The sequence below is a fragment of the Macrobrachium rosenbergii genome, chromosome 10, assembly GCF_040412425.1.
Source record: "Macrobrachium rosenbergii isolate ZJJX-2024 chromosome 10, ASM4041242v1, whole genome shotgun sequence".
Lineage (NCBI taxonomy): Eukaryota > Metazoa > Arthropoda > Malacostraca > Decapoda > Palaemonidae > Macrobrachium > Macrobrachium rosenbergii.
Window position 1 is genome coordinate 65,952,135 of NC_089750.1, and position 27,841 is coordinate 65,979,975.

At 37.8% G+C, this 27,841-nt stretch overlaps 1 protein-coding gene across 10 annotated transcripts; it reads right to left on the reverse strand.

Moving 5' to 3' along the window:
* Positions 1-663: 663 nt before the first annotated feature.
* On the reverse strand, positions 664-26,551 carry LOC136842744 (uncharacterized). Of its 10 annotated transcripts, none has more exons than XR_010854343.1 (6): positions 19,445-19,577; positions 16,042-16,249; positions 15,644-15,872; positions 15,308-15,498; positions 8,002-11,958; positions 664-7,945 (listed from the first exon to the last, which is right to left on the reverse strand). XR_010854343.1 is itself a non-coding variant. In XM_067110492.1 (6 exons), the coding sequence occupies exon 5, from the start codon at positions 11,940-11,942 to the stop codon at positions 11,310-11,312; it is 633 nt and encodes a 210-aa protein (XP_066966593.1). In that variant the 5' UTR covers positions 11,943-11,958; positions 15,308-15,498; positions 15,644-15,872; positions 16,042-16,249; positions 26,330-26,519; the 3' UTR covers positions 664-832; positions 11,291-11,309. The 10 variants fall into 10 exon arrangements, 9 of the variants coding, with proteins under 9 accessions (XP_066966593.1, XP_066966591.1, XP_066966594.1 ...); XM_067110492.1 differs by lacking the exon at positions 19,445-19,577 and adding an exon at positions 26,330-26,519 and having other exon boundaries at positions 664-832; positions 11,291-11,958; XM_067110490.1 differs by having other exon boundaries at positions 664-832; positions 11,291-11,958.
* Positions 26,552-27,841: the final 1,290 nt, after the last annotated feature.

Here is a 27,841-nt window from a genome sequence, read left to right on the forward strand (position 1 = left end):
CGTAAGTTACAAAGTTTCTGGTTGAATTGTACGAGACTATCAAATGATTTCCATAAACTTTTCAACTGTGAACAAAATGGTTACGCAAGTTTATTTACATGTGACATGAAGAGAAGGGTACAATTCCTTGCAAATTGTATTCCTTACAAACTGTATTCTAGGGTTACATATGGCACTGTCAGTTCCTCGTTGGACGAGTCGGTAGTTGTCGGCTAGCACTCTGCTAGGCCAGAGTTCTCTCCATCCAGCCAATGAAGAATTACAGGAATTTATTTCTGGTGATAGAAATTCATTCTCAGTATAATGTGGTTCGGATTCCACAATAAGCTGTAGGTTCTGTTGCTAGGTAACCAATTGGTTCTTAGCCACGTAAAATAAGTCTAATCCTTCGGGCCAGCCCTAGGAGAGCTGTTAATCAGCTCAGTGGTCTGGTTAGGTGTTAAGGTACGCTTAACTTTCCTAGGTCGGTCAGCAGCATGAAAACGATATGTGAATGTACATTTCTAAGTACCCTTTCAAGAGTATATAAGCCAACTGTCTTGCTCATGTTATTTTTGTGAAAACGATGAGTATATCAATACTAAGGTTAAAGTCTGAAAAAAAGGGTAAATATGGCAACTGCCTATTTATGTTTCTTTGTTATGAACTGGTAAAAGATACAAATTTGACAAGCAATATTTTATTTTCTTCAAACAGGTCAACAACATTACAAAACATGAGTACACATTCATATATAGTCAATAGTGATTATAACAGCTAATGAATGTTTCCGTAAGTGAATTACAAACTTCTTTCATGTTGCCACACAAATTGCATGGCATGGTAAGACTTTCTGAAACGATAATAAAAAAAAAAAAAGGAAAAAGATATTTAGTATATTTAGCAAGCACAGGGCACCATTGTTTCCCACACCTGTGTAGTTTCTACTGGAGGAAGGTAAACTGAATATATATTTCACGAAGAAACACTCATTATATTATGTGGTGCAGTTTGAGATACCGAGAGCAAATGTTCTCTGGTCAGGCAATCCCAAGAGCTGTGAAAGAAAGTAATGCTAACGTTCGCCTCAATGAGTTGCTGGTTGGCCCTCTCATCAGGGGGGAATTGGAGGCTGGTGTTTGTTCTGCTCCTTTGGCTCTAGACCTCTCCTTAAGGTCCTGTGCATTAATTTTTTCCTCCACACCACCTTTCAGGGCATGTCTGGAAACAAAATAGCCGAACGCGCACACACACACCCTAGATACTACATGGCTCCACACCTTCCCTGTAAGGTCCTGTGCAGAAATCATTCCTCCACACAACCTTGCAGGGCGGGCCTGGAGACAAAATAGCCGAACACACACACACACACCTACAATCCTTAGACACCACTTTGGCTCCACACCTTCCCTGTACGGTACTATGCAGAAAGATTTCTTCCACACCATCTTGCTGGGCATGCCTAGAGACAAAATAGCTACGCATACACGCATACACACACACACACACACACCTAGACACTACTTTGGCTTCACACCTCCCTCTGGAAGGTCCTGTGCAGAAATCTTTCCCCCACACAAACTTGCAGGGCATGTCTGGAAACAAAATAGCCGTGCACACACACACACACCTACAATCCCTAGACTCTACTTTGGATCCAAACCTCCCCTGTAAGGTCCTGTGCTGAGATCTTTCCTCCACACAACCTTCCAGGGAATATCTGGAGACAAAATAGCTGAAGACAAAAAACTGCACCTACAACCCCTAAACACAACCTTGGCTCAAAACCTCCCCTGTGAGGTCCTGAACAGAAATCATTCCTCCACACAACCTTGCAGGACTGGTCTGGAGACAAAATAGCCGAACATACACATACAATCCATATACATTACTTTGGCTACACACCTCCCCTGTAAGGTCCTGTGCAGAAATCATTCCTTCACACAACCTTGCAGGCCAGGTCTGGCACACATACAATCCCTAGACACTACTTTGGCTACACACCTTCCCTGTAAGGTCCTGTGCAGATATCATTCCTCCACAACTTTGCAGGGCAGGTCTGGAGACAAAACAGCCAAACACACACATACAATCCCTAGATACTACTTTGGCTACACACCTACCCTGTAAGGTCCTGTGGAGAAATCTTTCCTCCACACAACCTTGCAGGGCAGGTCTGGAGACAAAACACACACACACACACACACACACACACACACACACACACACACACACTTTGGCTAGAAACCTTTCCTGTAACGTCCTGTGCAGAAATCACTCCTCCACACAACCTTGCAGGGCAGGGGTGAAGACAAAATAGCCCCACACACACACACACAATCCCTACACACTACTTTGGCTACACCCCTCCCCTCTAAGATCCTGTGCAGAAATCATTCCTCCACACTACCTTCTAGGGAAGGTCTGCACACACACACACACACACACACACACACACACACACACACACACACACACACACTCTACAATTCCTAGACACTACTTTGGCTCCAAACCACACACACACACACACACACTACAATTCCTAGACACTACTTTGGCTCTAAACATCCCCTACTAGGTCCTGTGCAGAAATCTTTCCTCCAAACTGACTTTAAATAGGCAGTTTTTATTTGTTAAAATCTCCTGTTGTCAATCTCGATGTGCCGTATTACTATGGGAAGCCAGAAAGCGACATTGCCAGAGTATTAGCAATTTTGATAATACGATTTTATTCTGAAGTTAGGGAGTGAAATGTGTGTTCTGCCGCTTTGTCTCCAGACATGCCGTGCGAGGTGGGTTGGTGGATAGGGTTCCTGCACACCACCTTACAGGGAACGTGTGGAGTGTAAGCAGTCTTTGGGAGTTATAGGTTTGTGTGTGATTGACTATTTCGTCTCCAGATATGTCTTGCAAGGTGGTGGGGAGGAAAGATTTCTGCACACGACCTTACAGGGGAGGTGTCGAGCCAAAGTAGTGTTGAGGGATTGTGTGTGTTTGTGTTTGGCTATTTTAAATCCAGACATGCCCAGCAAGGTTGTTTGGAGGTAAGGTTTCTGGACAGGACCTTACAAGGGAAGTGTGGATCCAAAGTAGTCCCTAGGGATTGTAAGTGCATGTGTGGTTGTGGTTGGCTATTTTGTATCCAAATATGCCCTGGAAGGTGGTGTGGAGGAAAGATTTCTGCACAGGACCTAGTAGGGGAGGTTTGGAGCACTACTTTGGCTCCAAACCTTCCCAACTAGGTCCTGTGCAGAAATCTTTCCTCCACACCACCTTCCAAGGCATATTTGGATAGAAAATAGCCAACCACACATGCACTTACAATCCCTAGGGACTACTTTGGCTACACACTTCCCTTGTAAGGTCCTGTCCAGAAACCTTACCTCCAAACAACCTTGCTGGGCATGTCTGGAGATAAAATAGCCAAACACAAACACACGCAATCCCTCAACACTACTTTGGCTTGACACCTCCCCTGTAAGGTCGTGTGCAGAAATCTTTCCCCCCCACCACCTTGCAAGACATGTCTGGAGACAAAATAGTCAATCACACAAACCTATAACTCCCAAAGACTGCTTACACTCCACACTTTCCCCCTAAGGTGGTGTGCAGGAACCCTATCCACCAACCCACTTCGCACGGCATATCTGGAGACAAAGCGGCAGAACACACATTTCATTCCCTACCTTCAGAATAAAATCGTATTATCAAAAATGCTAATACTCTACAAGATTAACAGAGTGGATGAAAGAGTCATACAAAGACTTATTTATCATATTCACTACAAAGTGCAAGAAGTGTATAGTATGATTATAACACCTTTTCCACCAAACAATTCTTTAGTTATACAGTATTTCCTCTTAGGGTACATTTCCAATCCTGTCCACTGTAAGGGGTGGAAGTTTATTTAACAAAAATTTAACTCCTTCCAATAAAATGGTGGATGACATTCCAAAGAACCATAAATATCATGCAACACAACTGAAATTTACCCAACTCGTTAGCCCAAAACCAATGACTATAAAAACCATTGCAAAAGCACATAGGAATGCTTTCATGTGATCAATTTAGAAAGGCAAAAGAAAATAGTTGGGGAACCTCCCCTCAACTCGTATGTGACCTGGTAATGATGGAAGAAAATTACTTCCTGCTTATTCAAACTATTTAGATTCGTGGGTACTTTTTTCCTAGTGGTGTTTAGATATTCTACATACTATCAAAATCATGTTTCACTATTAGAGTATGACAGTGTTAAGAGCCCTTTTTCTCTCTAGTTGGAATAAACAAGAACTTGACTAGACAAAAATGTTTCTAAAGTATCATTTGCTGACAGGCTTAAGAATTTGTCTGAAAATTACATTCATTCTTTTTTTCTTCAACAAGGGGATTAATGAATTTGGCTAAATTTCAGTCAAGTTTCTACAGTACATATTGCAAAGAAACCTAAGGAGTGTCAAACTATAAAATCACTGGTAAAGTTAAAAATCACTTCTACCAATTTCCAAAACTTACTATTGCCACACATAAAATTAGCCACACATAACATTATACTATTGCCACACGTAAAATTAGCCACACATAACATTATATATGTTATGGTAGTTATGGCACAATATTTCATCAGCCTTGTCTTCTGTAGGATATCTTAAATTTTAATTAGGAACGGGAAAAAAGAAGATGATTAACAACCTTGAAACTTTTAGTTTGGAACTGACAAAGGATTCAACCACTTTTTAACTATAATTACCAGAAACCGTTAAAGTGAATCTCTGGTATGAGCAAATTTTATTTTATGACTGGGAAGTGTGAAGTTTTGAATACTGTTACAGTGAAGTGATTTCAATAATGTATTAAAATAAATTTTAACACTCCTTGCTCTGTACTGAATTCTAAAAGGAATCTCTGACTTTTTCATGGAATGGGGTCAGTTTCTTCCTCCAGAAATTTTATGAACGTAAATTGGTCACTTGAGTAAATGCCTATTTGTCTATAGCATGGCCTCCTAATTAAGGTTTATTAACATTTTCTACTACTGGGTATTGGACTGGTGTGAAACAACTGTGAAAGGCAATGAATACTGGTGGAGAAAATGAAGCCCCTTCAACCATCTCATTAAGCATCTGATAGTAATAAGAACATATTGCTTACTACCTCCACCAAATTTTTTGAAGTTTACCTAGAAGGTAAAGAAAAAACTAGTACTGTACTTATACAAACATAAAGCTTATTATAATTATGCAACATTAAAAGCAAAACACAGAAAATTTAAAATAACCAACTGAGAAGCAAAGCTTGTCAAATAATCAAGCAAACTTTTTGTAAGTTTAAAAACAAGCTGCATCAGTACATAACTGATGTACATGAACAGAATGCATTTTACCCAACTGAGTGGTACCTCCACCAAAATGTAAAAAGGGTGAGACCAAGCCTCATTAAAACAAAGCTGGTACCTAACCAACCTGGCTTGTGGACATGAAATCCATTCCACAAGGGCTCTACTTGTAAACTGAAGCAATCACCAAACGAAATTGTGAATCAACAGTCTATCAACAAAAAATGATACTTTACCAAACCAGAATCCTAACAAGCAAAATTTATTCACAAATAATGGTACTTCACCAAACTGGATATGAATAAGCAAAGAGCTTGTTCACAAAAACTAGAATGTGAAAGGGGTAAGAACTCACTCATAAAGAGGTATTTCACCAAACTAGATTGTGAATAAGTAAGGAGCTTGTTCACATCAACTGGTGCTTCACCAAACTGGAATGTGAATAATCAAGGAACTTGTTCACAAAAACTGGTACTTCACCAAACTGGATGTGAATAAGGAAGGAGATGGTTCACATAAACTGGTACTTCACCAAACTGGAATATGAAGGGGCAAATCACCCATTAACCAAGTGGTACTTCACCAAACTGGAAGAAGGGGCAAATCACCCATTAACAAAGTGGTACTTCACCAAACTGGACTGAGAATAAGCTAGGAGCTTGTTCAAAAAAACTGATACTTCACCAAATTGGAAAAGTGAATAAGCAAGGAGCTTGTTCACAAATACTGGTACTTTACCAAATTGGAATGTGAATAAGCTAGGAACTTTTCACAAACTGGTACTTCACCAAACTGGAATGTGAATAAGCAAGGAGCTTATTCACAAATACTGGTACTTCACCAAACTGGAATGTGAATAAGCAAGGAACTTGTTCACAAAATCTGGTACTTCACCAAACTGGTATGTGAATAAGCAAGGAGCTTGTTCACAAGTACTGGTACTTCACCAAGCTGGAATGTGAATGAGCAAGGAACTCATTCACAAATACTGGTACTTCACCAAACTAGAGTGTGAATAAGCAAGGAGCTTGTTCACACAAAACTGGTATTTCACCAAACTGGAATGTGAATAAGCAAGGAGCTTGTTCACAAATACTGGTACTTCACCAAACTGGAATGTGAATAAGAAGAACTTGTTCACAAAATATGGTACTTCTCCAAACTGTAGTGAATAAGCAAGGAGCTTGTTCACAAAAAACTGGTACTTCACCAAACTGGAATGTGAATGAGCAAGGAACTTATTCACATAAAACTGGTACTCCACCAAAATGGTTTGGGAATAAGCAAGGGGCTTGTTCACAAGAAATGGTACTTCACCAAACTGGAATGTGAATAAACAAAGAGCTTTTTCACAAATACTGGTACTTCACCAAACTGGAATGTGAATAAGCAAGGAACTTGTTCACAAAAACTGGTACTTCACCAAACTGGAATGTGAATAAGCAAGAAGCTTATTCACAAAATATGGTACTTCACCAAACTGGAATGTGACCAAGAAGGGATCTTGCTCACAAATACTGGTACTTCACCAAACTGGCATGTGAATTGGCAAGGAGCTTGTTCACAAAAAATGGTACTTCACCAAACTGGAATGTGAATAAGCAAGGAACTTGTTCACACAAAATGGTACTTCACCAAATTGGTTTGTGAATAAGCAAGGAGCTTGTTCACATAAAATGGTACTTCACCAAACTGGAATGTCAATAAGCAAGGAGCTTGTTCACAAATACTGGTACTTCACCAAACTGGAATGTGAATAAGCAAGGAGCTTGTTCACAAATACTGGTACTGCACCAAACTGGAAATGTGAAAAAGAAAGAAACTTGTTCGCAAAACTGGTACTTCACCAAACTGGAATGTGAATAAGCAAGGAGCTTGTTCACAAATACTGGTACTTCACCAAACTGGAATGTGAATAAGTAAGGAACTTGTTCACAAATACTGGTACTTCACCAAACTGGAATGTGAATAAGCAAGGAGCTTGTTCACAAATACTGGTACTTCACCAAACTGGAATGTGAATAAGCAAGGAGCTTGTTCACAAATACTGGTACTTCACCAAACTGGAATGTGAATAAGCAAGGAACTTGTTCACAAAAACTGGTACTTCACCAAACTGGAATGTGAATAAGCAAAGGAGCTTGTTCACAAAAACTGGTACTTCACCAAACTTGAATGTGAATAAGCAAGGAGCTTGTTCACAAATACTGGTACTTCACCAAACTGGAATGTGAATAAGCAAGGAACTTGTTCACAAAACTGGTACTTCACCAAACTGGAATGTAAATAAGCAAGGAGCTTATTCACAAAAACTGGTACTTCACCAAACTGGAATATGAACAAGAAGGGAACTTGTTCACAAAAACTGGTACTTCACCAAACCAGAATGCAAATGAGCAAGGAACTTGTTCACATAAACTGGTACTTTACCAAACTGTTTTGTGAATATGCAAGGAACTTGTTTGCATACTCTAGTACTTCTCCAAACTGGAATATGAAGAGGCAAATCACCCATTCACGAGGTGGTACTTTACCAAACTGGAATGTGAAAAAGCAAGGAGCTTGTTCACAAAAACTGGTACTTCACCAAACTGGAATGTGAATAAGCAAGGAGCTTGTTCACAAAAAAAACTGGTACTTCACCAAACTGGAATGTGAATAAGCAAGGAGCTTGTTCACAAAAAAACTGGTACTTCACCAAACTGGAATGTGAATAAGCAAGGAGCTTGTTCACAAAAAAACTGGTATTTAACCAAAATGGAATGTGAATAAGCAAGGAGCTTGTTCACAAAAGAAACTGGTACTTCACCAAACAGGAATGTGAATAAGCTAGGAGCTTGCTCACATGAACTGGTAATTCACCAAACTGCAATGTGAACAAGAAGGGAACTTGTTCACAAATACTGGTACTTCACCAAACTAGAATGTTAATAAGCAAGGAGCTTGTTCACAAAACCTGGTACTTCACCAAACTAGAATGTGAATAAACAAGGAGCTTGTTCACAAAAAAAACTGGTACTTCACCAAAGTGGGATGTGAATAAGCAAGGAGCTAGTTCACAAAAAACTGGTATTTCACCAAACTGGAATGTGAATAGGCAAGGAGCTTGTTCACAAAAAAAAAAACTGGTACTTCACCAAACTGGAATGTGAATAGGCAAGGAGCTTGTTCACAAAAAAAACTGGTACTTCACCAAACTGGAATGTGAAAAAGCAAGGAGCTTGTTCACAAAAAACTGGTACTTCACCAAACTGGAATGTGAATAAGCAAAGAGCTTGTTCACAAAAACTGGCACTTCACCAAAATGGAATGTGAATAAACAAGGAGCTTGTTCACAAAACACTGGTGCTTCACCAACCTGGAATGTGAATAAGCAGGGAGCTTGTTCACAAAATACTGGTACTTCACCAAACTTGGCATATGAACTTCCCTTTCACAGTGTGGTACTTCAACATAGTGGAATGTGAAGGGGTAAACACCCATTCACAAAGTTGTACTTCACCAAAGTGGAACGTGAATAAGCAAGGAGCTTGTTCACATAAACTGGTACTTCACCAAACTGGAATATGAAGGGGCAAATCACCCGCTCAAATAGTGGTACTTCACCAAACTGGAATATAAGGGCAAGGCCCTCATGATAAAGGGGTCACCAAATTGGAATGTGGAAGGGCAATGAACCCATTCATGAAGTGGTACCTCTCCAAACTGCAACCTGAAAAACCCCGGTTTCTCAAAATTGGTACTTCACCAAAATGAAATGTGAAAAAAGTTTTTCACAAAAACTGGTACCTCACCAAACTTGAGTGTGAAAAGGTACAGAAACCCTTCACAAAAAGTGGTATTTTCACCAAGCTAGCACTTGAAATTCATAAAAATGGTACTTCACCAAAAAGACACGACAAGGCCAAAGGTATAACTCACAAAAGGTGATACCTCACCAGACTGCAATGTGGACTGACTATATACTTCACCAAATCATCAAATGAATGAGGGCGAACCCAATGTGTTGAAACATTACATGGTGTGACAACTGGAAAAGTCAGTCAATCCTCAATACACTGATGAAGATCCCTATTGGAATGAGGATACGATGGCCCATCATAAAGTGGTACTTCACCAAACTGGAGTATTTAAAGGAAACAGCTTGTTCATGTTGCTTTTACAAGCTTTTACGTGAAAATTTCACAGAACTCGTACTGTAACTAAAACCAAATGAAAATTGACTGACAGCCTAGCCACAGATTAGATGCTGAAATCAGGAAAGGCCAACAGAAAAATAAAACAATTACAGTACACTTGTGGAAAAGCTCGCAACATAAACAACCTGCTTTCTCAGTTATGTTGTCCTGGACATTGTGCACTGCATGTACATACAAACCCGACTTCTATCTAGTTTTACCTCAATGCATTTTTGTTACTGTGAACAGCAAAATTGTTTAGTTTCATTAAGAGAAAAACTTGACTTTTTACGCTTGTAATTTCTTACAAATTACAATATTTCAAGTATTATTTTATCTTGTTTTCAAGTATGTTCCCACTATACTTCAAAAACTCAACACAATTAACACCATGACTGATGAACCATTCTACATTGCATGCATCTGACTTCTGTAGTAAACGCAATTCAATACCAGTCCCCCCCCCTACCCCCGAGATAAAAGTCAAAGATGGATCATTTGCCACCTCACAGAAAATATAACTTTATCCATATAATTATATAAAAATAACTGTTCATCCTTGGAGGATATATTCCAAACACCACAGCTTCAAAGTGACTACAATAGCAAACAATTTTTTTGGATTTTCTAATCGAGGACCTTCACACTCAGTGGCTGGAAATTGGGACAGAGGTCATATGTAAAATTCAAATTAAAGGTCATAGAATTTCAGTGACTAAATTCTCCTTTCCTAAATAGCCATAAAACTGTCTGTAAGTTGTACTTTTATGAGTTGAATATTTTATCTGAATATCTCAATTGGACATTACATATCCAGCACTTATGTGAATAGCACCCTCCCCCCCAAAAAAAACAACACGTGACCTCTGGTATTTCACATCAGTATTTGTTTCAGCTTGACAATTATTATACAATATTTTCAAATTTGGAATTTCAATGATAATCACCGATGTTCCCATTTCAAACCTCTTGCCGTTATCGGCAGTGCAGAAAAGGAACGAACAGTAGTAAATTAATCTGATTTTATTTATAGTTTCAATGAGATGCACAGGATCATATTAATCCCATCAAGTCTCTAACCTGCAGTAGGTCTTTTTGTGGATTTGTAAATACCAATGACCTTACGCTGGTTTGTGGCAATACCAGTTACACTCCCTTTGACTTACTTGTTAACACTTTAATGGTATAGTGTAATTAATTTCAGTTGAGAGTAGAACTTGCAAGATTTTCTTTACCAGATTTAACAGTCTGGAGATAAGACAAGCCATCTGAAAGAGCAATGTCTTACATTATGAGGCTTACTGTGTTGCCAGTCATCTGAAGGCCTTTAGAGTCAAACCATAATTATTGGACAACTGATTAAAAAAAAATTATATAGGTCTCAAATTTGTTAAGTTTCATGCCCCATTCATGAGTAATTCCAAAAATTTCTCTTTTAAAATGACCAAATCAAAACAAAAATCTATAAACTTTTTTAGTTCAAATTTTCCAACTTACAAAATTATACAACCTCATTTTTAATTAATATTGTATACTGATAACACAAAAATCTAGCTTCAGACGAGCACCTAAATTATAATTTTGGCCAATGCTGGAGTTTTATAGTTTTTAACACTGCTATTTCAAATTACAAGTACTGAAGTTCCCTTGTATGAGCATTTTCAAACTTCAATACTGAAGCAACTGGCACATTAAATGATTCAATTAAGAAGTTGCTGTGTTAAAAACAGGTCTGGGCTGGAAAGATCTTGCATATTCTACCACAAATATGCATGAAATACTAGAATGGTTCACTCACATTCAATTCAGGAGATGGTTTAACTGGGTTTTCCAACTTCCAAGGCTCTAATGAGTTGACCCAACCGTTTCTTGCTCCTGAAAACTTCTTTGAAGACATCCAACCGACGCTGAAGTAGTTTGTTTTGCTCCCTAAGCATACTGCTCTCTCTTATCTCCTCACTGGTGAAATCAGTTTGTGTTCCAACAGATGTTGAACTTCCACTACCAACAGTATTGGTACCAACACTGCTGGCGCTTCCATCCTTTACATCCTGGCTAACACCCTGACTTCGAGGAACTTCTCTTATTCGCTTTGAGGGAGGTTCTTGTACACCATGTTTACCATCTGCATCTTCCACATCTTCAAGTAATCGTTTCCTGGTTTTTACATTTTTCTTGTTGCCTTCATCGTTCTGTAATGCTGTCTGAGTACCTTCAGGGGGAACTTCAGTCTTCTGATGTTTCATACTTTCCCTTGGAACATCTTGTGTTGCAGCTGTTGGTGATGGCTGCGGTTCTTGAACAGGCTGAATAGGTATGGAACTAATCGCTGCTACGGGTGACACATGTGACAGGTCACATACAAGAGCCTTTGCTTCTACATTTCTTCCACTTCCTGGTACTTTGACAAAAGATCGTACAGGGGCTCCAACATCATAAGGTGCAACCATCTCCAATCAGAATTTCCTGAAAGAAAAATCAGGTAGTATAAATACAAATATACCCATTTCTTTTAACAGTACACATACTATGGAAGACAAAGTATGCTTTTAGATTTACTGGTCTTCTATCTTTGAATATGAAGTTTAACCTACTTGACGTTACTTCTATACAATCCATGACCTTTTATATGATGTTAGTAAATATTAACCCAGGTGACAATAGGTACGAGGCATCTTCACTTCATTGCAAAGCTGAATCAAAAACTATATATTTTTCTACTTGTTAAGCGACTACCTTTAATTTTTGTAAAACCTAATCATTACGCATCAGTTATGTCTCCACTGAACACTATCTCTTTCGTTGATACTTTCACTGATGTTTCCCTCTTTTGCATTCATGTATACATACCATTCCTATATATCAAATTTAACTTTCTGTTACAGTTGCAAAATACATATTAAAATTTAAGCACCAGAAAGTGTTGTTAGATAACATGCCACTGAGTACGTTAAAAATGCGTTTTGTGCATGGTGTACAGTGTTTGCCTATGTTTTTGTACAGAATAAAAACTACTGAAGTAAACAAATGTTGCCATCAAATATCTGTAATAAAAATTAAAATTACAGTAATGACAGTAAACCTATGTGCAAGTCAGGAAAAAAAAAAAATAAAAAAATACATTAAACCTTTTCAGACTCTCGAGGCAGGAAGACTTGGGTGATTGCACAAATTCACTTGCTGCTGTAATGATAACATTTTCATGTGGCATACGACATAAAGAAGAACAAGGCTTTAATACACTGGTATTTCTAAATAAGAGCTCTTCACGGACTATTACCTTGGAATTTTCCTATACTTTTAGCGTTGCTGATGGAGTTGGTGTTTTTTGTCAGTCAATTATTTTAACCTTATATACATATCAAACATGGTTGGGAACCCTTTGGGAAAGAGGTTTTGGAAGTATTGGGAGGTATACTGGACCGCCAAGTTGTCGTTATGGAACTGTCCCACACATTGCGCGAGTCATCAGGGAGACAGGTTTAAGAAAGGATTGGCTAAGAAAACCTTTTATAAAAGGAACCAACCTAACCTAATGGGCCGCGTTACTTCGCAAGGGGAGGGGGGGTGGCTGGTGAAGGAAACAGAACTTTTTAACAAAGGGTTTCCCTAAAAACTCTGCGCATGCATGATAGCATTCCAGGATGGCCAGCGTACAATTTCGGAGGTTAATTACAGTCAACCGATAAAAAATAGCGGTATATTACTGATAAGCAACCAATGTACTAAAGGAAAAACCAAATTCCAAAGTAATACCCAATGCAGAGGTATTGCTTAGTTCTACCAATACATTTATTTAATGGCTTAAACTTGGAAGATACAGTATAGCAATCAAATACTCATGAACACACATGGTAGGATAGGTAAATGCAAGGTTATTCTGTTACGCAAGATCACTACTACACTTGTACAGTATATGAAAAAGAAATTGGCATTTCGTAAGCAACAGATCCTCGAACACAAAAAATTACAAATTTTTAAAGTAATTTGTATTTTTCCCAACATACAAACCTGTGGGAGATTAAGGACACGGACAAGCATTTTCCTTCGATAACAGTTCCTGGTTGCCATTTCCAGCGATGCCACCACAGTTTCCAGACGTCTATGCTAGAGATACGCCCTCCAAGGAAGGAAGAATTTGCGGGGTAGGCAGATGTAGTCTTGCCCTTCTCACAATGTTGCATGGCCATGACTTTTTTTTTTTATCATTACTGATGCACGACTGTGCGGGTTGTTTGCACGACTGTGCGGGTTGTTGCACGACTGTGCGAGTTGTTTGCACGACTGTGCGGGTTGTTTGCACGACTGTGCGGGTTGTTTGCACGACTGTGCGGGTTGTTTGCACGACTGTGCGGGTTGTTTGCACGACTGTGCGGGTTGTTTGCACGACTGTGCGGGTTGTTTGCACGACTGTGCGGGTTGTTGCACGACTGTGCGGGTTGTTGCACGTCCGTGCGGGTTAGAGAGAGCAGTAAAATGCATTTGTAAATCTAAATAAGGGAGATACAGCCATAAAAGATGAAGTTACATGTGGTTAACAAAACACTCCTTTCATGATTTCCAGGTTGGTACAATGTTGGAACTACAATGGATCCCAGCCAAATATCTGTATAACCCAAACATGCTCTTATTACAGGTAATAAGTGCAGGCTATTGTTAGTAAATATATGGCAGGATTTACGAAATAATTGAGAATGTAAAGCTGCCTACATCATCATTCCAGTTTAAGCTTTCACCAGTCTGAGAATTGGACATATTATACTCGTTCAGCAACACAATAACACTGGTATCAAACAGCCCACCCATCTTGACCAAATTTTCCATCTCAAGACAATACATTACTGTACACTAAAATACATTTCATTGGAGTGTAATCAGATTTTTCCACTAGCAGCTAATGAGAAGCACTGAATAAATGCCCTGAAAAAACATTTGTCACATTCTTTACTCTATCTACACAAAAGAAATAATGTTTTTACTTAGATGCTGCTAATGGTAATCAAATGACAATTAGCTTTCATTGGTTACAACTTCTCTATCTCATTATTTGCAATAGCGTTGCCTGCATACCTCAATTTACGTCGTTTTATAATTTCTTTACTATTTAAAATTATAGCAACGGTGCATGCTTTTGCATAGCACATTACTTAAATAACAATACTGCAGCTGTATATCTTCAGTTGACTAAATTACTGCATGTCAGTCCATAAAAAAAAATTAATAAAAACTTTTAAATACAAATTACTTTATGGTAACATAGCTGCGACACAAGGGAGTGAGAAAGATTTTACAGGCTGTCATAGATTTGTAAATAATGTAATAATGTCCTCATAAGTTGTGGATCTGATACAAAACAACCCCAGTGATGAGAGCATATTCTATTTAATGCAATACCCTTAACATAGCATTTTCCTGGTAAAGCAAATGGGTAATTATTTCATCAATAACAATTACTGAAAGTTTCAATGGTAGACTGAATACATGAAATTTTAGAGTGAGGTTGTAGGTTTATGGGTCACTGTTGGGGTATTCCATATATTTCCGGAATAGGCATTATATTATTGATTAATCTGGAATAGGAATTTTACTCTAACACTCTAACCTAAGGTCCACCCTTCACAATATGCAAGTTAATAGTTCTGGTAAAATAACAGTCCACCCTTTACGTATGCAAGTAATGCTTCCAGTAAATAATGTTTGTTTGTTTGTGCATTTCAAGGTTCCTTTGAACACCATCATACTTCAGACGGGCATAACTAATCCATCCCCTAAAAACAAAATGCTAATGATAATAAAAAAAAAAAATATTACTTACTTGTAGCAAATATAGAGGTTATTATATCACAGCACAAGTTGCTTTATTGTCGACAGTGATCAAAGAAATGCAGTACACCCTGCACCTCCCAGGAAAACTCAGGGCAACAAGGACAAAATTTATAACGTGCGTAGACAATGGCAGTGATACTCCTCTTTGCAATGGATTTTTGTGTAGCAGTTGTTGTCAACCTGAGAAAAAGAACATTTCATCACTTCATTTTGTCCATGCAAAAAAAAAAACTTTTTTTTTCTTCTGAACTTGACTGGCAAAAGCAAATCTTCACATATTTTCAATACAAACTAATGGCTTCAATTTCTCGAACAAAATACTTACAATGATGAAGGGTACTTTGTCCTTTTTTTCTACTGTAGTATAGACTAAGTCTGCTTTATTGTTATGAGGATTCAAGAGTAATGCAGTACACCCTGCACCACCCTTTAAAACTCAAAAGCAATAAGGACAGTACAAAAACCAAATGTGGTAACAGCCCAGTAGTTACTATCCAGTAACAGTTTCTTCTCAGGAAAGGGGAGGGGGGGCTGACGTACTAACTGTGTATGATCTGAAATATAAAGTAAAACACAGACATGAAGAAACATTTCTTACTCTGGGTGACAAATCTTGACTAAAGGCAAATTCATGCAGTATAAAAAAAAAAAATATTCCATTCTACATGTATCACAATCAGCTTCTGTAGAAAACAATTCCCATGGAGAAAAATCATGCCTTACCTTTCCACACAAAGGTTGGGTTTGATGTCGGAGCAATCAAGAGATGTGCAGTACACCCTGCACCCCTCAAGAAAACTCACGGCAAGAAAAAAAAAAAGTATGTATAGATGGCCAAAGGTGGCAATCTAGTTATGAATTCTTTTCAGTTTTGGGGAGAGGGGTGGATGTGGTTTACTGCATTTACTTCAAGTGCCCACTGACAGTGGACCTGAAATGTAATAAGAAAAAAGTTAGAATAATTAACATGTGGACCTGAAATGTAATAAGCAGCAGTTAGAAAAATTAACAGCATAATTATGCATTTATTCTAGGTGTGATTTAGTCCCACCCCAACTCTCCTCATTTCCGTAAAAAATAGTGTATCCAACGCAAAGATGGTTCTCATCTTCAGATATAATTTTCTAAACATCCTCAGCAAAGGCAAAAAATTTTACCTTAATAAACTGATACGGATTCTTTGATCACAGGTCACACCACACTAGACATGCAAGAACACTTTCTGAGGTTACAGAATGCAAAACCCTTCTGGAAACTCATATAAAATAACATTATTGTTCCATAAGCTACTCATTTGCTCATTCCAAATCATGGCCACAGATGCATCAAGAGCTTATTTCCTATTTTTAACCCTTGTCTTTCTTTTACTGAACGAGAGGTAAACGTTCAATGCTGAAAATTCTTTTAATAAGGTGTGGGTCATCCAGAGGTAAGCCCACTGGACAAGTGGTTTTTGCATTTGGGTAAACATTCAACATAGGAAATTCTTTTAATAAGGTGTGGGTCATCCAGAGGTAACCCCACTGGACAAGTGGTTTTTGCATTTGGGTAAACATTCAACATAGGAAATTCTTTTAATAAGGTGTGGGTCATCCAGAGGTAACTCACGGGACAAGTGGATTTTGCATTTCTAAGCTACATTTTGGTCTGGCACTCCCAAGCTAAATAAATAAAAATCAAGCTCTCTATAGACCAGAACCTAACAACCATAAAAAATCAAGCTCTCTATAGACCAGAACCTAACAACCACCACATCTGATGATTCTAATACCAAGGGATAAGAAGACAAGTATTCCTTGTTGTGAGTAACACAGCAAAACTAAGAGAGAGCCACCTCTTGATCAATATAAAAATATTCACAGCTGCCATGCACCTTCAACTTCACCAAAACCACCTTGTAGGCTACATATGAAGCCAGACTCACTGTTATTGATCAGTCTCATGATCATGCTAAGTAGAGCCTCAATAGGATGTGACCACTTCTGTTACCCTAGAAAGGAGATCTCTCTATTTTTCTCCAAGAACAATGATGAACTATACACAAGGTTTTATACTAAAAAAATTGGAAAAATTGGGAAATTGTTGGTAATTCTAAGGAAGAGATCTGCACACACATTTTATTAATGAAAAATGGTTTGACAGAACAATACAACAAATGGTATATTTGATTTATCAAAAAAAATTTACAGAAATGAGAGAAATTTGTTAGCTTTTGTTCAGGTTTTTAAGCAGAAAAGCTCTACAGCACACTACGTTTAGCACCAGCCACTCACGGATGAACACAAAACCAAACATAAGATGGTTAATACCTGTCATTATTTCTGTAAATTTCTCCAGTTCTCTCACCTATACTGCATCTACTAATTTCTATTTTGTTCCGTCAAAAAAATTCCAGTAAAAAATATCTCACTGCAGAGCCTTCCCCTAGAATTCCCATTTTTTTAAAAAAACCAAATTGGTTTGCTGTCAATTTCTGTGGCATGCACATTGCATGTCATGAAGGCAGCATGCTTTACAAGTACGATGCTCGGTCACTTGACAATGGTAATGTGTATTTTTTTTTAAATGCCCGGATTTCGGGCGGTGAAAAGGAGGGCTCATTCTTTGAAGGATCTACATTATATATTAGACAACACATTTGGGAATAAAGTAATACCACCATTACTTGGAGTTTTTCACCGACAATTCCAAAATGTTGGTGACAGAATGTGTGGTTAGAATGCTTATAATTGGGTAAGACAGATTCACGTGGGAGGGGAGGGGAGGGGAGGGGAGGGGAGGGGAGGGGAGGGGAACGGAACGGTGAGTGAAACCCAACTGGGAGAGGCACATTAGCCAAGTTAGGTTACGTTAAGATGTCGCCCCACTGAAATCTTTTGGGGCAGTTTAATGCTAACCGATGTAAAAGCTGAAGCCAATGCATGTTCAAACAGTCCAGAGTACTTATCATGATGAGAGACCAGTGTGTGTGTGTGTTTGCAAACTGCAAACCAAGCATTGTTTTCAGTAGAAACATAACAATCTTCCTGTATAATAAAGTATGCTGTTTTGCAACTAGCAGTGCCCTCGAAGTTTTTCTATGAAATGTCAAAGTTAGTCTGTCTCCCAGGGGATAGCTTATCAACACTTCTCATTAACGCACAATAAGGATTTGGCGATTTTTGTTCCAGTATCAGAGAAAATGCAAGGTGAGGAGTGTTAGGCATTCTAGCTTAGTTTATTTCTTTGCAATTAATCAGAAAACATTTGCTGTGGGAATATTTACAGTAATATCTAAGAGGGGCTTTGACCTAACCCAAAACCCCTGCAAGTATGTCACGACCCCTCACTTCTGCATTCATCTTTTTAAAACAGTACTTCTGGCATCAGTCTACAAACCTACCCATACTTGTGTAGCCTAGGCTACAGTTAGACAAGTAGCCTAATACATGTTGGACAATGCCTGGAAGCAGATGCCGCATAAGGAAGCAGGTAGGGCTAAAAAACCCAAGGCTACAACCTTCCCTAGAGTGCCGTGTCCTGAGTTTACCAGGCCTAATATCGTGTTAGGATGCGTGCCCTGACCTGACTGGGGAAGGGAGGGGGGGAGTGGCTGCCAACAAAAGTAACACTAGACATTTAAGAAACAGCATGAAAATTTCTATTCAGACTCACAGTCTGTCACTGCCCCTAACACCCTTTACCTAACCCTTCCTAAAGCATTATGTCCTGAACTAACCCGAATTTACCGTCATAACCTGCCTCAGGGCACCATGCCCTGGCCTAGCTGGGGGGGGGGGGGGTTGGTGGGTTTGGCCAACCCCTCTCCAAAAGTAACACTGACATCAAGCACATGGACTGACCTACGCTACTCACCAATAAAAACTCTAAACAAAAACCCGTTTCACTATTAGACGACACTTTCCCGTTCGAAATGGTGTAAAACCCAATTGTGAACACAACCAGCTTAACCCCATTTGGTCCCTAAATAGGTTGGACCTTCGGTTAGGTTAGTCTCGATGACCACCAAACGTGGCAATTAATTAGTAAACTTATTTAGGTAACAATCACTCAACTTGACATAAGAACGGTTGTCTAAGTTCACTTTGGCTATTGATTCAGGCTAAATGTCAGAGATAAACCTTACCTGAAATAACTAGCTAACGACATACTTCACCGAACTTCGCGTACTAGACTTCTTACGTTGTATTTACCACGACTGAACATTGTTGCCAGATACACGCGATTGCGCTACATTTCTCCATCTCTCGAGAATTGCGCTAACTCGATCTGAATACTGATTCCTTAGAATTTCAAATGTACTTTTACTTATAAACTCCCTAATTGCAGCCTCTGCCGAAGACCAAATAAACCGTGACTAAAACGGGACAACTTAATATAAACATAACCAACTGTCTTGTGTGGTTCCATTTTCTCCAAATTTCAAGCATATTTTAGCATAATGGTTCCATTTTCTCCAAATTTCAAGCATATTTTAGCATAATGGTTCCATTTTCTCCAAATTTCAAGCATATTTTAGCATAATATGTTTGGATAACATTCCATCTTGGGTGGCCCTGGGATAGACAACATTTAAAGATTTTTCCTAACAATCCAATGGGGCTACATCCATTAACACCTGCTGCAGTAAACGTCTATTGGGATTTTAAATATCAAGAATTGGTGTAGCTCATGCACAATGAAATGAGAGTATCAGACGACCAAGTGCTGGTCCAATAGTCTCATTTTACCGTCTCTTTGCACCATATTGGATATGTATATCAAGTTAATCTATAAACTGTGTCCAACACGGTGATATACAGTAGTCCTGCATACTTTACCATACCTACATACCTGGTTAACATCCTAGAGAATGTTTAGTTTAATATGGAAGTTTTAAATCTGCACAATAATAATAATAATAATAATAATAATAATAATAATAATAATAATAATAATAATAATAATAATAATAATGATAGAAATTGACAATGGTTATTCTACAACTATGAAACTTGGTTAAAAAAAAAGGCCCGAAAAATCTGGCTAAAAAAAGGGCCAATTCGGAAGTCTTCAACTAAATATATTAACACAAAAATATTTACTGGACTTGTATCGGATATGAGGACGTTAAGTACTATGCCTGGTTGATATTTTAATTTCCTCGGGATTATCTTACAACGATCATTTAGTCCTTAATTATCCCTTGATTATTTTTGTCGAATTTCTTAATATTCTAAAAATCTGTTATAACAAATACCGATCATTTTGTCCTTCATTACCCCTTGATTATTTTTATAGTCGAATTTCTTACTATTCTACAAATCTGTTATAAAAAACCGAAACTGCATTTGGAATCACTCCTTACCTACTGAAATCACTCCTTACTGACGCTTCAGTCCCAGTTATAAATTATATATAAGCCATCTGGAGTGAAACGTTAGCGACACGCTAAGTTTCTACACTTGGCAACACTGATATACATGTTTAGTACTCGCCTGTATGATTCCTCTTACGCCACAATTTACGTCATTTTAGAAGCAGTTTCCTTGTTCAAACTGAAATATGCACTTTATACCCAAGTCAATTATGCATGCATTTCCATGCATATTCATGTTACCTGGTTAACTTCTACATAGCTGTTTGGTGTAAACAGCAATTACGAATCGAACAGGCGAAAACGTTTGTTATTTACGGCAAGCGAACGAGCTAATCTCAGATGATCAAACAGTCATAAGCTTAACATCGTTCAAAATGAAGAGTAAATTACACGTAAATTGCTTTACCCGTCAGCATTATACTACTGAACTCAAGCGGACATACTATATCCATCCTTTTTGACATTGCATTAAGCTCAGTCGAATTTCTGGACAAAATTAATAAAAAAAAAATAAAATAACCACAATACTCGACTTGCGCGTGTAAGAGGAACTACAATCATTTATGTCCTGGAATTATTTAAAAAAAATACTTAAAAAAAATTCCTTTTCATGGGACCTGCAAATAAAACTACACCTACACCCTTCTCTGCGCAATTGCACCCATACCTATTCTTTTTGTTAGACTTCAACCCGATTTACATGTATACGATCAAGTTCCGGGCCTTCGCTGACGTACTCCACGTCAGATTACGATATTAAATCACAAGTCATTCCTGACTCAGCCTTGGTTTGGGGGCGCGGGGGGAGATGCGTTTAGTACTAGTATTCTCGCCTCTTGATAATTCTAGGAAAAAAGGGGCTCTGAACTGTTGCACCATCCTGTAGCAGTGGTTCGTTTCTATATTTTACGATTCGTTTCTATAATTTATGATTTTGAACTATTTTTCGCTACTTTTTTTTTAGTGGTGGAAAGGTGGGGGGGGGGTCCTTTCGATTTTCCGCATTAGAAAAGTTTCAATAACTTAGGCTTCGTTTCACTTGGGCTTTGCCAGTAATACTCAAGGCAATATATAAGAACAGACAAAACTCGTATGAGACATTCAAAATTAGAATACTTTGACTTTTTTTTTTATGAGCAAAGACGAAATATTCAAGGGTTAACATTCACACTGGACATTACTCTTCAACATGGAAAACATTTAATGTAGTTTTTCATTTTTACTAAACATTACTCGGAACGAACACTAGGCTATGAAACAAAATTCAAGAGCAGCCGTTTATATTAGACAATACTCGGCTACGATTATTTCTGAAAATTATTCAAAATGTGCAACCATTTTTCAGAAACACTCAAACTGTGCAAACACTTAAAGGACATTGCTGATTTGACTACGTTGAAAACTGATGATTTGATTAAGTTGAAACAAAATATCTCAAAATTTGGGTTGGTCGTCACACACACACACACACACGTTACAGCAAAACTGTGAAACCAACGTTAAATCCCTGAGATTTTCAAGGAATTCGTGAAATCACCAATTCACTTAAAGACATTTGATGACTCTTCTACCGATATCTCCAAGCGTATCTGATCCCCGAGGGGCTGGCTAGTACTAAACACAGCGGAACAGTGTAGCTGAATCACTGTTTCGCCGTGTTTAGCACTAGCCCTCTGGGATCAAGTGTTCCTCCCCTGAAAATTTAAAATTGCTAAAACACAGCCTAGCCTTGGGGAGATTCTTTACACTTCGCCATGATCAAAAACTTACAAAATATTGAATAAAAAAAAACTATAAAACTCGACTCGAGTCCCGACCATAAAAAATTTACAAAATTATTATAACTAAATTTAAAATCTCTTCGGAGAAAATATAAATAAAAATTCAACAAAAAGATGAAACCTGTAAAATGTGTTCACAGCAATATTGCGTTAAAATTTCCTCTAATTGAAATAAATGACGGCTGAAAAAATAACCTTAGAAATAAATTATAAAAGTAACTTGAGGGATAAAATAACTAAACATCATTAGAGGCGTTGCAAACAAAATTCAAAAGATACTGGAAGCCACCAAACAAATAAAATGACCAAAGAATACAAAATTATTACAGAAACCGAGAAGAAAGAGGTAACCTTACATTATACAGTACTATATCTGGAGAGAGAAAAGGTTATAAAGAAAGTGGTAACCTTACATTTTACAGTACTGTATCTGGAGAGAGAAAAGGTTATAAAGAAAGAGGTAACCTTACATTATACAGTACTATATCTGGAGAGCGAAAAGGTTATAAAGAAAGTGGTAACCTTACATTTTATAGTACTGTATCTGGAGAGAGAAAAGGTTATAAAGAAAGTGGTAACCTTACATTTTACAGTACTGTATCTGGAGAGAGAAAAGGTTATAAAGAAAGAGGTAACCTTACATTATACAGTACTATATCTGGAGAGCGAAAAGGTTATAAAGAAAGTGGTAACCTTACGTTATACAGTACTGCATCTGGAGAGAGGAAAGGTTATAAAGAAAGTGGTAACCTTACGTTATACAGTACTATACCTGGAGAGAGAAAAGGCTATAAAGAAAGTTTTTTTTTGTCTTTTATTATAAAAAAACAACAATATCTGTACATACAAGATAAAACATTATATATAAAAATCAGTCAATAGTACTAACAACTTTTTTTTCTTTTCATATGTGTATATAATATTTAATATTAATTATTCTTTATAATACAATAGTATTTCTCTTCAATTTCACATTTTATCAGTCCCTATCTCTATATTATATTAGACAGGTAGTCTTTTGTAAATATCTTATTCAAGTCACTGTTGAAGGCATGACATATTAATATTTTTGTTTTTGTGGTAACCTTACGCTATATAGTACTGTATCTGGAGAGAGAAAAGGTTATATAAAAAGCAAAAGTTTTCAAAACTTACGTTATAAACAAAAAATGTATAATGGTAACCCGTCTGGAGCATAATTTTTTTTTAGGTTAAAACATTACGGCTAATTAAAACAAAAGAAGACCACAAAAGCAAGGTAATTGTTACCTTTCCAATTACACTAGTTGTAAATACAGTAGGCCTACATAGATGCTGGCTTTGAGCCGTTTGTGCGGGGAATATTTTCAACTACAACAACCGGGAGTCATTTTGTTTCGAGCTTACTCACGGATCTTTTATTTTTTTCCTCCATAATACAAGTCTTTATTATATTAATCTTCTTTTTCCTAGCAACCTTAACTAATTTATTACAGACATGAACACCAAGCTATTCAGAAGGTATCATATTCGAAGGGCCGAAAAGAATATGAAGCAATTCTTGCGGTATTTTCATTCATTTTATTGCTAAAACGAATAACGGCGTTTTAAAAAGAAAAAAAATGCATTGACTCATTCCAAATTAAGAGTATTATGTGAAATCAACGGATTGAACTAGTCCGTATATATTGAATATGAAGCAATTCTTGCGGTATTTCCATTTATTTTTTTGTTAAAACAAATAATGGCGTTTTACAAAGAAAAAAAATGCATAGCCTCATTCCAAAATAAGAGTATTATGTGAAATAAATGGATTGAACTAGTCGGTATATATTGATCAGGGTGTTTTCATTCACACACTATTGGCCAAGCTGGGATTAGGCTAAAGGAAATACATATACCAATGAGACGGCAATCGTTGCAACAGGGAATAAATCGTTGCGTTACGGGGCCTATGCTACGATACAAGCAAGGCGTACTCATATATCAACAACACGGACAGACAGAAATCAATGGCGAGGCGTAATCTCAGCGATTTTTCTCCTAAGTAGGCAGGTCGATACCAATCTCTAGTTCCTCTTGTCGAGATCGCCATCTTGGTGTCGTCTTGGATACAGGATTTGTTATTAAATCGAATGAAGCTATTCACAAAAGGTTTGATGGTAGCCATGACAGACCAGTACATGACCAAGTACTGTTGCTTATGCCATGTGCGGTCGGGTAAACACTCACCGAGGGGATATTGATTCATAAGTACTCTACAGTGGCACAACAACGAGCACAAACACGCGACTCTGTTCGTTGTACAGTACAGCTGCGATATCAACTGAATTATTAGATTCGCGTGTTTAGTGTGGACCAATAATGTACATACTTGACAGGGAGGGATTTTAAGATTCTGTAGCATATGTGCAACTAGAAATTAGGCTATCTGAGAACTGACACCGGATTTGACGAGATGAGGTTACGAAGATAATGGAGCTGATGCTGTTTCTCTTTGGGCCTACACGTAATTACTGCATGTAACACTCGTGACAACAAAAGTCTCACGTTAACTTGTTTTAAGGTACAAAAAGGGCAGTAAGCTGGGAATCTCCCGTCTTGTTTGCCCAAGCACGACGAAAACGCGAAAATGGAGAGAAGGATGGGGTTGAAGTTGGGTTCAAGGGCGAAGACAGCACTGGTGTAGCAGGAAATTATTCCCCGGCTGAAATTCCCCCAAGAAAATTAGCCTAGGATATTTCTCCTTCTAAGCCATCCCCCACCCCCCTACATGTATCCACCTTGGCGGCGTATTAAGTACAAGCCCGTTGGGGATTTCCGTATAAACATAAACAAAAGACTGTCAATACCAAAGATAATGACCTCCAGGAGGTAGTTTAGTCGTGATGATAATTATCCTGTGTGGCAGGCTGTCGTTGCTACACGTTGCCGCTATAGCCATGATCTCATGATAGTAGCGGGGTTGGGGATCTTGGACCGGAGGGAGGGATATCCTGGGCAATATTTCTCCCGGGGGGGAATTTCGGACAGGGGGAAATACAGACTGTTACACCGGACTTGACATTAAGATTTGGAAACACAAAACCATCAAGAGACTTCTAAACCTCGAAAATTTTGCAGCATGGCTGGCCAACTCAATTATAGTTCTGACAAGAAAAATTAGTATAACTGGAAATAAGCAATGAGAACAAATACCTCTCTCAAAGGGTTATATATGCGTGTGATGATGACTCATACACGCACTTAAAACATGCGAGTTACCTTTAATCTTTAGTTTTGAAACCTGATAAACTTCTAATGTTGGAACATGAACGTAGTGAAAAAAAAAAACACTAATAATGGATAACTGTGAACGTAGTCAACCTTAATTAAAATGGATATAATATGGATCACTGCTTTCATAATAAAGCAAACGCCACTGTATATAAAAAAATCAATATTTCGGCATCCATAATTTCCCACTTAGCGTTAAAGATGATGAATTTTAAAATATCCACGGTCAGACTATATAGTGTCACAATTATTCATCATCAACACGCTGTAAAGGGTGTTTCTGAAGAGAAGACTGTGATCACAGATAAATGGGCGAAGGTTCACGTAAGGTACATCAAAAATTAAGCATACCGTGACACGCCCTGGGGTAAATATTTCGCTTCTTTCGCTGTCCGACCTAGTTAACATTCAAGTTTTTCTCCGCACACAAACACTCGGACAGTGGACAGTAGTAATTTTTTTTATCATAACCTACCTTATAATCCATCCGTTTACTCAAACGGCACTACGGATAGTACAAAGCATACACTACATATATACACAACTTTCACAATACTTAAATCACTACGGTATACGAGTATGTCAATCTGTGAAGTCTTTTCTTAGCTTGGCTTACCTACAAGGAACAGAATTATCATCACAATATCACTGTAAAACACCGTAACCGCTCGGTAGCTGAGCTGACAATGACGCCGGAGAATGACTTCAAAATCAATCTATCTGCGGAGTCTGGTACTTGTTCGGACCGCGTCCCCTGGCCGCGGTACGTACGGGTCGATGAGACAGAGCAGAGGAACGGCGCGGTTGCAACCGTTGACTCTCCTCGCAGACTCCTCCCGGGGGCTAGCGGGGCCCCGACCGGGCAACATCCAACGGCTCAAGCTAGACCGACCGTCGCCTGGACCGCGGGAATATTCGAATACAGTGCTCGAAATATAAATGGTACTATACTCCTTCGCCTAAAATATATAGATCAATATATTTCGACGTTCTCCTTTGGTTGAATTCAACCGCAAAATTAACTTTTACAAATGTTCATCTTTTGAATAATAATTAAAATAATAATGATAATAAAGATCATACCTAATATGGGAAGAATAGTTACGCGATGAGCTCTCGGAGTAGGAAGTTTTCCATGGCTAATCTATCGGGGTGCACCAAGGTTCATAGAATACCATAATAAGTTCATTTATTAACACATTCAAATACTGACAGTAATTTGGGAGAGAAGTTATTACTTTCACAGGTTTGACTTGAGTTTCCTATATGCACACACACACACACACACACACACACACACACACACACACACACATATATATATATATATATATATATATATATATATATATATATATATATATATGTGTGTGTGTGTGTGTGTGTGTGTATTGATAATTTACAAGTTTTCAAGTTAGTCTCATTGGTTTGACTCGAGTCGCATATATATATATATATATATATATATATATATATATATATATATATATATATAAATAATATATATATATAAATAATATATATATATATATATATACATACATACATACATACATACATATAATATGCTATAAGGTGTAGAAGGGCATTAATCTCATTTTCTGCAAGCTTTTGCTGTGGGATGGCTTTGCTAGCCCCGTGGCCAGTTTTTACACATTAGGTTCCCATACCGCCCTTTCTCGCTAAATTTTTTAAACGGCGTTATTAAGCCCATGCCCTTTTCTTGGGCCCTGGCACCCCATTAGTTGGGTCGACTTGTTGGGTGGCAGAGGGTAATGAACCATGGATCTTGTAAATGCAAGTTCTGAACTTTACCACTATGGCTGATAATGTGTGTGTATATATATATATGTATATATATATATATATATATATATATATATATATATATATATATATATATATATATGTACTGTATGTATGTATGCCACCAGTCAACACAGCTGTTATATTATACTGTATATATATTACTGCCACCAGTCGATCAAGCTGTAATATATACAGTATATATATATATATATATATATATATATATATATATATATATATATAGATAGAGAGAGAGAGAGAGAGAGAGAGAGAGAGAGAGAGAGAGAGAGAGAGAGAGGAAAAGTATACATTCCAGGCT